General features: G+C 36.7%; 1 protein-coding gene across 2 annotated transcripts; it reads left to right on the top strand.

The window, feature by feature from the left end:
- Nucleotides 1–235: 235 nt before the first annotated feature.
- On the top strand, nucleotides 236–9,786 carry LOC132600846 (glutamyl-tRNA(Gln) amidotransferase subunit A, chloroplastic/mitochondrial-like). 2 transcript variants are annotated; one of them, XM_060314258.1, is made up of 10 exons: nucleotides 236–792; nucleotides 2,091–2,402; nucleotides 4,256–4,435; nucleotides 4,534–4,628; nucleotides 5,172–5,247; nucleotides 5,343–5,420; nucleotides 5,995–6,088; nucleotides 6,233–6,282; nucleotides 6,416–6,529; nucleotides 7,993–9,786. In XM_060314258.1, the coding sequence occupies exons 1-10, from the start codon at nucleotides 322–324 to the stop codon at nucleotides 8,083–8,085; spliced, it is 1,563 nt and encodes a 520-aa protein (XP_060170241.1). In that variant the 5' UTR covers nucleotides 236–321; the 3' UTR covers nucleotides 8,086–9,786. The 2 variants fall into 2 exon arrangements, with proteins under 2 accessions (XP_060170241.1, XP_060170243.1); XM_060314260.1 differs by lacking the exon at nucleotides 2,091–2,402.
- The last annotated feature ends 1,941 nt before the right edge of the window (nucleotides 9,787–11,727 follow it).

The following is an 11,727-nucleotide window of genomic DNA, read 5'->3' as shown; positions in this document are numbered from 1 at the left end:
CAACATAATCCGTTTCATTTTTAAACCTGCTCTGTGTAAATTCGACTCAACTAAATAAAAAATTCATATGGGTTACCCGCTTCTGTGCCTAGAGGCTCCAAATGTAGAACTGAGTAACAAGTTGGTCGCACATGAGTTTTTATATAGTTGAATCGGGTTTAAATAAAGCGAATTTAAAAATAAAATCGAATTATATTTGAAAATTTTAATGAGACCAGGCCTTTTTATCAAAGCAGATGGCCATTTTTGACACTTTACCCAAACATTCATCTCCTTCACTCCACTCGCCAGAGCACAGTGTAAGCTTGTTCCACAACTCCAATGGTATCCACAGTACAAACCCCTCGTCTTCTCCGTTTCCCCAATTTCTCTATCAAATGTCTCTCCACATCCCAAATCCTCACAACCCGTAAATCCCTCTTATCCCGTGAAATCTCAGCCGTTGATCTTGCCACGACATTCTTAGCACATTTACGCCACACCGAACCACACCTTAAAAGCTTCCTTTACGTATCCGACGTCGTTTTAAAAGAAGCTGAAGAAATTGATAGGAAAATTAGGGATAATAATGAAGAGTTAGGCCCACTTGCGGGTGTTTTAATTGGGGTTAAGGATAATATTTGTACATTTGATATGCAAACAACAGCCGGTTCGAGGATTTTAGAGAATTATAAACCAGCTTTTGATGCTACTGTTGTTGGAAAGATTAAAAAGTGTGGGGGTATTGTTGTTGGGAAGACTAATATGGATGAATTTGGTATGGGAAGTACTACTGAGGGATCGGCCTATCAGGTGTGTTGTTCATCTCTCTCATTTTGAAATGGGTATTCCCAAGATTTTATAGTATTAAGGGTGTGTTTGGTATGACGGAATTCTGTTTCTTATTTATTTGTTGGTGTTTGGTGAATAAGTAGAAATTATAGTGCCAACAGCATTTATATATGGGAGTGCAATGTTACTTAGAGCCCATTTGGAAAAAGTGGCTTTTAAGCACTACGGCCGATGCTTATTTTATAAATAAGCAGTTAGTTGTTTGGATAAAAGTGCTTAAAGGGTTTTTTGCCGATGCTTATTTTATAAATAAGCAGTTACTTGTTTGGATAAAAGTGCTTAAAGGGTTTTTAGAAGTTAAGGTAGTATTGGAATTAATAAAAAATATAAGGGATAAAGGGTAAAGTTATTGGTCAAACCAAAATGGCTTTTAAGCCAAAAAATAAATAAATTGAGGCTAAGCAACTTCTTGGTTTTGGCTTATTTTAAGCACTTTTTAACTTAGTTTAAGTTATTTTCTATTTTTGTCAAACACCCAAATAAGTTAAAAATGACTTATAAGCTGGTTTGACCAACTTATAAGCCAATCCAAATGGGCTCTTATAAAAAATAAAAAAAATAAAAAAATCCCTACTTCTGCTACGGAAGTCATTTTTCTCATTTTCAAGTAACTTGTTTTCCTAGAGGAAATATTTCACTAAGGGTCTGTTTAGTTGATGGACTATATATGTAGGATCAGAATACAGGTATGAACTTGAATTAGTAAGGCAAAGTTTTATACCAAAAAACAAGTGTTGTAGTATTAGCTAAGTAGAATTTTGTGCTGGGATTTTTTTCCTTATACATCGAACTGAAGGATCCCAAGACTTTCTAAGTGCCTATGAGTTAAACTTTGAAATCGGCTGAATATGCAATTTGCTATCTAGATTACAGTTTGTAATAAGTTGAGTTGTACTTGAACATTTTCTTGTCCAGCTGCTTAAGCTCCGCTTCTGTAATTGAGGTTAGGTGAATAACTTAAATTCTAATTTGTCAGCAAAAACAATTTCAAGTTCCCTTTTTTCTAACTTTAATCTAAATAAAGCTTCCATCTTTTTCTCTTCAGCCTCATTTATTTTGGGGGGTCCTGAATTGAATACATCAAGGTGTATGCATTAGAAGGGATAGATTGTATGATCTACCATGTTGAATATGCGAGTAAGTTCAATATCATATTCTCAGGTAATGAACGAGATAAGTGTAGTTAAAGAATCTGTTCGAACGAGTCCAGTTTGTAACTTTACATGGTTTACTCAGGTGATGCATCTTGGTATTATTAGGTGACAGCAAATCCTTGGGATTTGTCCAGGGTACCAGGTGGTTCATCAGGGGGATCAGCTGCAGCTGTTTCTGCTAGACAATGTATGGTGTCATTGGGAAGTGATACTGGTGGAAGTGTTAGGCAACCAGCATCTTTCTGTGGTGTTGTTGGCCTGAAGCCGACATATGGACGTGTCTCCAGATACGGACTCGTGGCACATGCTTCGTCTCTGGATGTTATAGGCTGTTTTGGCTCATCAGTTGCTGATGCAGGCATTCTCCTTCATGCAATTTCTGGTCACGACAAGTTTGATGCAACAAGTAGCAAGAGAGTAAGTTTTCTATACTACTCCCTTTGTTTCAATTTATTTTTATTACTTTCCTTTTTAGTCGGAAGGGGAGCCTTGGCGTAACTGGTAAAGTTGTTGTCATGTGACCAGGAGGTCACGGGTTCGAGCCGTGGAAACAGCCTCTTGCAGAAATGCAAGGTAAGACTGTGTACAATAGACCCTTGTGGTCCGGCCCTTCCCCGGACCCCGCGCATAGCGGGAGCTTAGTGCACTGGGTTGCCTTTTTCCTTTTTAGTCTGTTTAAAAAAGAATGTCTCTTTCCTAATTTCACAACTCTTAATTTCAACATCCCACATGGCATGTTCAAGATCACGAGATTAAAGGGCATTTTGCTACATTATACATATTTTTAGTTTAAAACCATAAGATTCAAAAGTTTTTTTTAACTTTCTTAAACTCCATGCAGAGTCAAACTAAGACAAACAAATTGAAACAGAGGGAATAGTTTTGTTTCTGATAAGGTAAAGTGAATTATTCAATAAGTAGCAAGAAAGTACTAAAGCCAGTACAAAAAAATGGAGCTGTTCAAGCTTAAGGGAATCAAACAAGTTCATAGCATATCATAGTAGTTACAAAAATATTTCTCTCAACCAAGGCACCTATTTCTGGGTGCAATTATATTTTGTACAAGCAATAGAATCCTCTTTCCATCAAAACATCTACTACTCCTTTCTAGCCGTGCTGCCCATGCAATGCAAAGGGGAATGGTCTTCCACGTCATTTTCTGGCATGGTCTGTGACTGCCAGCTGCATACGAGGCTTCCAAAGCTCTGTGGCATCACTTAATAAACTCCAAAAACATTAAAAAATAAAGTTCAAATTTGCCGTATCTGATGACCATGCAAAAATTAAGTGGTTCATTGCTTCAGAAGAGTTTTCACAACAACAAAATAAGGCATCTGCTGCACCAGCTGATTCCTTTTCTCTGTGACATATCTTGAGTAAGACATGCATCATGGGCTATTATTCAATCATAACAGGCCACTTTAGGTGGTGCTATGGTCTTCCATAATTATTTCTAAGGCCAGTGTAAAAGAACATTCCCACAGCTTTCCTGCAACAACTTAGAACATGACGTATCAGAGAATAATCCATCACTGTATCTGAGTGAATCCTCCTGATGTTCAATCAACTTCACCTCCTGAAGTTTCTGCCGAAAAGAACCCATCTCATTAAATTTCCCAGTCAAGTGATCTTCTTCTAGAACTTTATAAGGAGAGCTACAGATTTTGGTTTCTAGAGCTCCTCTTTGCCATATTTATTAGCACTGACATACTTCCAAGTTCTATTGTAGTCTGTACAAGCTCTTTGCTTGCTGTACTTCATGACACCTCCTTGTTTTTTTTAAAAAACTATTTTAAAAAGGGCAAGAGAAGATCATCTCTAATAAGTTTTGTTCCTTGTGATGCACTTGATCTGCTATGTTTGTAATGAATGCGAAGAAGTTTGGCATGCATGCTACTAATGAGTGGCTAGGGCAGTACCTTATCCGCTGATCTCTTGTTGGTGTAAATTAGAATTGGTGGATGATAGTGAAACCCTGTTGCGATTCATTAGATCTTTTGTATAGATAGTCAGAGTTTTACATTTTGGGGTTCTCTTTTGCTTACTTTTTGGATGTAACTACAACACTTTCTTAGTGCAGGCTTTTGACATAAGTAATGCTACCATTTCAAAAAATGAGTAGCTGGAGCAATGGCGTAATATGATCTGATTCAGCCTAATAAGAGCTTGTTGGCATTTCCTTCTGATATGAAGCGCAATTTCGTTTATACAGTCTGCTAGTGGTATATATTTAAAGGTTGCTTTAATTATTTGACAACATTACTTTACAGGAAGTTCCCGACTTTGCTTCCCAATTTATTGCAAGAGATAATTTGGATTCCAGACCTCTGAAAGGACTGAGAGTTGGTCTGATCCGGGAAACTATTGAAGATGGAGTTGACCCGGAAGTAGTTTCCTCAATCCGTGGTGCTGCTAGTCATCTTGAAAAACTTGGATGCACTGTCACCGAGGTATTCTTCATTTTTCAGTATATGACCCTCATGTTGGCTGACCATATGCTGTGGCATATTTCTTAGTTGAATTATTTGATAATTTTTTGTTTTTGCAGGTCTCGTTGCCATCCTTCTCTCTTGGATTGCCAGCTTACTATATCCTTGCTTCATCTGAATCTTCTTCGAATTTGTCCCGTTACGATGGTGTCAGGTAATGCAGCGAAAATTTTTATTTGCATCTGACCTTTCCTTTTCATTCCTCAGAGAAAGTTTAAGTACATAATGGCAGTACTATCTTCACTTCTTTAACTAAGGAATTTAACATATAATTTGTGTAAGAACGGTTAGGCGAGCCCCAAGCGTTGGGCGTCAGGCGTGTTTAGGGCATACAGTCGGGAGCTTAGGAACTAAGCCCCGCATGTGAGCCCCAGGGCGTTTTGCCAGTGCCTCGCCTCGAGGCAAGTCTTGAAACTGCCTTTTAAAACACTGCTTTTAGTCACTGCATACTAGTGGCAAGAACTAAGAATTTACTGCCACTTTAGCTTGATACCAACCATAATTTAGATGGAAGATGTAATTACGGAGACTGCCTTACATTAGTAATGATAAGCTTTCAAAATGGTAAGCCGCGTAATGTTTGCCCAAAAAATCAAGAAATAAGCTTGGAAGAAATTTTGCAGAAAGTTCTTGTCGTACGAGTAGCAGTAATTTGTCGAATCTTTCATCCTTAACTTCATGTGATGTCAAAATGCAGGTATGGAAAACAAGTTGCTGCTGCTGAGTTAAACTCCTTTTACGGGGATTCGCGTGCCGGAGGCTTTGGTTCTGAGGTACTAAGGAACATAACTTTTCTTGCTTCCCTTTCTCGTAATCACTGTCATAAAAAAAGAACTGTTGAACTGACTTGTGCTAAATGTCTTTACAGGTGAAAATGAGAGTCCTAATGGGGACATATGGTCTGTCTGCTGGTTATTATGATGCGTACTACAAGAGAGCCCAGCAGGTTGTACATTTTATAGACTTTTTATGTGACCCAAATTTACAGGTGCTTTTATAAATGGGAAAACGGTCAAAAATGCCCCTCTACTTTGAGAAAAGGGCTAAAAATATCCTCCATTACAAATTTGGGTAAAAAAATACCCCTCCCGTCATTAAAGTTTTCAAATATACCCGTCTTAACGGAAGTCTCCAACATAATCCGATTTCATTTTTAAACCCACTCCATTTAAACCCGACCCAACTAAATGAAAAACGCATATGGGTTACCCGCTCCTGTGCCTAGTGGCTTCAGATGTAGGACCCGGGAACAAGTTGGTCGCATATGGTTTTTTTTATATAGTTGGGTCGGGTTTAAATGGAGCGGGTTTAAAAATGAAATCGGGTTATATTGGAGATTTCCGTTAAGACGGGTATATTTGAAAACTTCAATGACGGGAGGGGTATTTTTGACCCAAATTTGTAATGGAGGATATTTTTAGCCATTTTCCCAAAGTAGAGAGGCATTTTTGACCCTTTTCCCTCTATAAATTTGTGTTCATCTTAATTCTTCAAGAAATTAAAGAGACACTCTATTCCAGGTAAGGACTTTGGTAAGGCAAAGCTTCAGGGCAGCATTAGATGAGAATGATATTTTGATTTCACCTGCTGCACCATCAGCTGCTTACAAAATTGGTACGTTTCTTTTAGCTTTTGCTTTTACTGATGTAGCTACTTTACGGTCTTGCTTAAAACCATTTTGTTTTATTTCTTTTTTGTCCCGAGACCCTTCTATTGAAAGGCCATGCTAACTCTCACTATGACATGTGACATTTACAGGTGAAAAGAAGAATGATCCATTGTCAATGTATGCTGGCGACATCATGACTGTAAGTAATTTTTGTTGCTGCTTACATTTTTCTTAGTAATTTTCTTTTTTTCCCCTCCAGTCAGATGATGATGTAATTTGCTTGTCTATTTCCGTTCTCATTAGTTGATTATATTTTTTTTCATCATCGGCAGGTCAATGTCAACTTGGCTGGTCTTCCAGCATTAGTTCTCCCGTGTGGATTTGTTGATAACAAGTCTGCGGTCCTTCCCGTTGGTATTCAGATGATTGGTGCTGCATTTGAAGAGGTGAGTTTCAGTACTCTGACTTCTCCAGTTGGCATTCCAGTTTTAAGGAAAAACAAAAAATTTGAGCGCCGGGTGGTTTGACTTAGGGTGTGTTTGGTATGGAGGAAACGAGAAAATATATTTCAATTTTCCCATGTTTGGTTGGTCAAACTTTTAGGAAAATATTTTCTCCGGGAAAACAAGTAACTTTAAAAACGGAAAAGGCTCAAATATGCCATCGAACTATTGGAAATAGCTCATTTATGCCACTCGTCAATAGTTTGACTCATTTATGCCATCGAACTATTGGAAATGGCTCATTTATGCCACTCATCAATAGTTTGGCTCATTTATGCCATCGCCCGTTACCAAAATGACTCATCCATGCTATTTTTCATTAACGCTAGTTTTACAATAACAGATATTACACGTGGCCTCCAATTAGATTATGGTTGTGGGTGGGTGGGGTATATGGGTCGGATTTTTTATTAATTTGGGATTTAAAATTAGGCTGGTTTAATTAAACGACGTAGACCTCTAATTGGAGGCCACGTGTCATATCTGGTATTATAAAACTGGCGTTAATGAAAAATGGCATGGATGAGTCATTTTGGTAATGGGCGATGGCATGAATGAGCCAAACTATTGATGAGTGGCATAAATGAGCCATTTCCGATAGTTCGATGGCATATTTGAGGCTTTTCCGCTTAAAAAATAAAGGAAATAACTTCCCCAGTGGAATTAGGGAAACAAGTTCCATAGTGGCATTAACTTTGATCGTCTCCTCCCTCCAACACATTCTACCCTGCCTCCATCCCCACACCCCTACCCCATCCCCCATAGTATCTGTCTAGATTATATACAAATATTTTTGGAATAATATTTTTTGCTTACTAAACACCAGAAAATAAGTAAAAAATCCACTTGTTTTTTGAAACTGAGTAAGAAATTCACTTATTTGGAAAACATTTTCCTTCATACCACTCACACTTAGATTTTTCTTTAGAGAAAAGTTAAGAGGAGGGGGCAAAGATGGATGATATAGCTACTTAGCTTGAAAATGGAATCGAGTTAAACGTGAGCATCTTAAAAAGAAGTGCTGAATGCATTGAGTTTTTTGTACGACTTTAGGAAAGAATAATTAGAAACTACGTTAGCATAAACGTTCAAACTAAATGCAAGCAAAACTGAAGAAGTAGAATATGATTAGAAAGGAGGTGAAAACGCCAAGTAGTTTTAGAGTTCAGTGAAGGATATGCTTGTCAATGTTCTGAAGAGATTTTTAAATCATTTTAACTTTACCTCACATGGTTTCTAGTGTTATATGCCTTTTTTTCCCCTTCTCTTCTTGCTTTTCTTTATCGCACATTTGCTTGTGTTCCTATTTTATTTTATATTAATTTTATTTGTTGACATTTTGCCTTTCTTTTGATTGGTAAGTCATCCTAAAGTTCATAATATTTTACGTACTAAAATGGATGCAGGAGAAATTGCTTAAAGTAGGGCATATCTTTGAGCAGACGTTGCAAGGCTGCTCTTTTATTCCTCCTCTAGTCACTGATGAATTGGCGTGCTAGTCGTGAATTCTTGCACAGTTCGGGGGTGGGAGTTTTCTTCCACTTACAGCAGTTAATAAACCTAATGACTTCGTGAAATACACTGGATAAAGAGTGGAAAGCTCTGTACTAATAAGGAAGACGGATGCATCTAATCCCGTATCAAAAGTTCCACCAAGCTTTCCAGGCTCGTGCAGCCGTTGCCAAAAGAATTCTTGTGTTCAGAAAGTTTTCTTGTGCTGGATTCATTTTTTAGGAGGATTGGCGGATAAATATGCGCCAATTGAGTATTCATAAGAACTCTCAGTATCTGGGATACTTGTAGCTTATTGCAAGCATTTTTTTTTTTTTTTTAAATTAGCATGGATCAATTTTGACACTTCGATGTAAACATTTGTTTATTTCATCTTCTTTATTCTCTGGAAAGTTGTTTAACATTATTCTTAAGGTGGATAAATTCTTATATCAGATAAAGATATAACTTGTTCTAATTTGTTCTATGTTCAAGTGCTCTTCCATAGTTGGCCCTTTAATATCTTTAAGTTAAACTCAGTCCTGTTCTCATGTACAGATTTTTTGGTCTCAAACTTTTCCTTTTGCCTACGAAGATTGTTGAAGTTATTGAGAGAATATGCAGAACCTTTCTTTGGACAGTGAATGTGGAAATGACCAAGAAAGCACTTTTGGCTCGGGAGAAACTGTGCTTGCCCAAGACTGCAAGAGGGGTAACTTACTGAATGTTCACATTTGGAACAAAGCAGCCTTGTGCAAGTTATTATGGAAGTTAACTGAGGAGGATATCCTTAGGGTGAGATGGACACATTCTTACTGTGAAAGCAGAGATACACTATGCGGCATGGCTCATAAACAGGCATGTTGGATGATACATGATACAGAAAGTTCGCAAAGCAGCTAAGTATGTAGAGGAAGCTGGTATGACAAAAGAAGATCTTTTAGCACTCCACTCCTTCTAAGAAGATATATCTGAAGCTATTGGGACAACACCCTAAAGTTCCCTGGAGAAGGCTAATTTGCAACTATCCAGGTGCTCCAAAGTGGCTATTTATAGTAAACCTGATAGCCCATGGGAGACTCATTACCAGGGAAAGATTGGCTAAATGGGGATTGATTGAGGATGAGGATTAGGATTGTCCTCTCTATCACGAGGAGGTGGAAACCATTGATCACTTGTTCTTTGCTTGTAAGTTTACTGCTCCTGTTTGGGATAAACTTCCTCTTTGGCAAGGTATCACAAGAGGGGGCAATGAAGTGGTCAGATGAAATGCACAGGTTTGAAAGATCCAGTAGAGGCAAAGGGGCAGCAGCTACCATTTTTCCCTTGACATTAGCTGCTGCAACTTATCATGTTTGGCACGATAGGAATATGGTGGTCTTTCAGAAAATACAGAGGCAAATTGAGTACATCGTCAGGCTGATCATCAAAGAGGTGTTTGTTCAAGGAAGCATGTTGAAAAAGTTGGAAAGAAAGCTGTTAAACTTGAACTTCTACCCTGTTTAGAATACAAGTTATAATTTACCTTTGGAGTAGTTTTGATCTGAATCACTAAATCTGGGCCTGTCCAGTTTAGTGGTTTTTTTTCGTGCTGTACTGTTTCACTTGGTAATAAGCTTTGTGGAGTGTTACAAAAATGCAACCTTCGCTCAAGAGACGGATCTTGGATTTATATTTGAATTTGATGGGTTCGATTTTAAATGTCCAAATATGCTCTTAAAGTATCCAAAACTGAGCATTCATTAGCTCAATTTCAGATATTTTACATGTCCAAATATGTTAGATTTGAGAGAAGTACCATCTTTTATTTAGTTTCAGTTTAGGTTTCTTTCACTGGGTACGCAAGTGCTTTTCATTTGCTACCACTAGAGCTGTTAATATGGGCTTGGCCCGCGAGGCTAGCCCAACCCAATTCTTTATTTATGTAGGATTGGGCTAAGATTTTTTTGGCCCATATAGAAGTGAAGCTCAAAAGCCCAGCCTCTCTTGGCCCGCCGGCCTCAAGGGTTGGGTTGGGTCAGCCCTTGAGGCCAGAAAAGAATAATAAATAAATAATTTTTTTTAAATATATAAGTAAATTAAACAAAAAGATAAAAAATAATGAGAAAAACGAATGTACTTACTACTAAGTAGTATTTAGAAACAGGAGTAATACTTTTTAGTTTTAGAATTTATATTATGTTTAATTTCTTTTGAACGTGATCTAAATTGGTGATTAAACATAATAATTTATATTTATTCATGTTCAAATTGTACCAAAAATCACCTAGAAAATATTATTTTGAAAGACGAAAAAACTTAAAGAGCTGGCCCGTCCTAGCCCGCGGCCCGCTTAGGGTTGAATTGGGCTGCCATTTTGTAGGCCCTTCAATTAAAAGGGTCAGCCCGTCCTAGCCCATATAATTCTTTGGCCCTTTAGGGCTGGGTTGGGTAGGGCTGGATTGAGTAGGGCTGGGCCAGCCCATTTTGACAGCTCTAGCTACCACTATCTCTTCCTCTCTATGTATCTACAATCTCAGTGATTAAATTTCTCAACAGAAAAAAAAAAGTATTCACGCAGAGTATTCAACAAATTGACAAATCTAATTGTAAAATGTAGTCAAATTTCATTCATTAAACACTAAGATACATACTCCAAACAATCATAAAGACCAATATCAAAACCCATATTCTTTAATTTTCCAACTTTCTGTTTCTCTTGAACACAATATTTCTAACCACCAAAACCATTGAGAGTCCTTCCTTGCCTCTTAAGAGCATAAACAACATCCATAGCAGTAACAGTCTTTCTCCTAGCATGCTCAGTGTAAGTAACAGCATCACGTATCACATTCTCCAAGAATATCTTCAGCACGCCACGTGTCTCCTCATATATAAGTCCACTTATACGCTTAACACCACCTCTACGTGCTAAATGCCCAAGATCATCTCCAACCTTGCACCATTTTTTACACCAAATCCTATTTTGGTGTAATATTTGGTGTTTTGGAGCTCCAACCTTACATCATTTGATGTGTGAATCATTTGATGTGTGAATAGTGTTGCACCAAATCAATATTTTATTATTATTTTTATATTATATAAAACTTTTAATTTAACATATTACAAATTTTAATTTTTTTATTTAGGTCCCTAATATACCTAAGTATTTTTTATGTAATATCTTTATAATATTAAATTTACATCTTAATTTTGAAGTGTAATTTTTATAAATTAATTTTCGTATATATTATTTTTATATAAAATTATAAATTAATTTTATTATAAGTTATAATTGTATAAAAAAATATAATCATCACAAAAATGAAAAGTGCAAATATAAAATATAATACGTTGTTAATAAATAACAACAATGTTCAATAACATAATAATTTAGAATTGAAAATACATTAAATAACATAATAATTTAGAAAATTATAACAATAATTTAGTATTCTGGTAGATCATTTCCAAATCCACCGATATCATTAAAATATTGAGTGTATGGGGCAGAGGATTGTTGTGATTGTGGCTGTTGAAATTGTTAACTTCTTTTATCCATTATTCGTTTTTGTTCTTGTCGAATAAATTCACGAATATTTGGATCATCAATATAATCTAAATTCAACAATAAAATTTTATTTTCTTCTTTAAATTCTTTTAGTTTCAAA

This window comes from Lycium barbarum, chromosome 6 (genome assembly GCF_019175385.1).
Source record: "Lycium barbarum isolate Lr01 chromosome 6, ASM1917538v2, whole genome shotgun sequence".
In the NCBI taxonomy this organism is placed as follows: Eukaryota; Viridiplantae; Streptophyta; class Magnoliopsida; order Solanales; family Solanaceae; genus Lycium; species Lycium barbarum.
The sequence above is the reverse complement of the archived record's forward strand: the minus strand, read 5'-3'. Positions and strand labels throughout refer to the sequence as shown.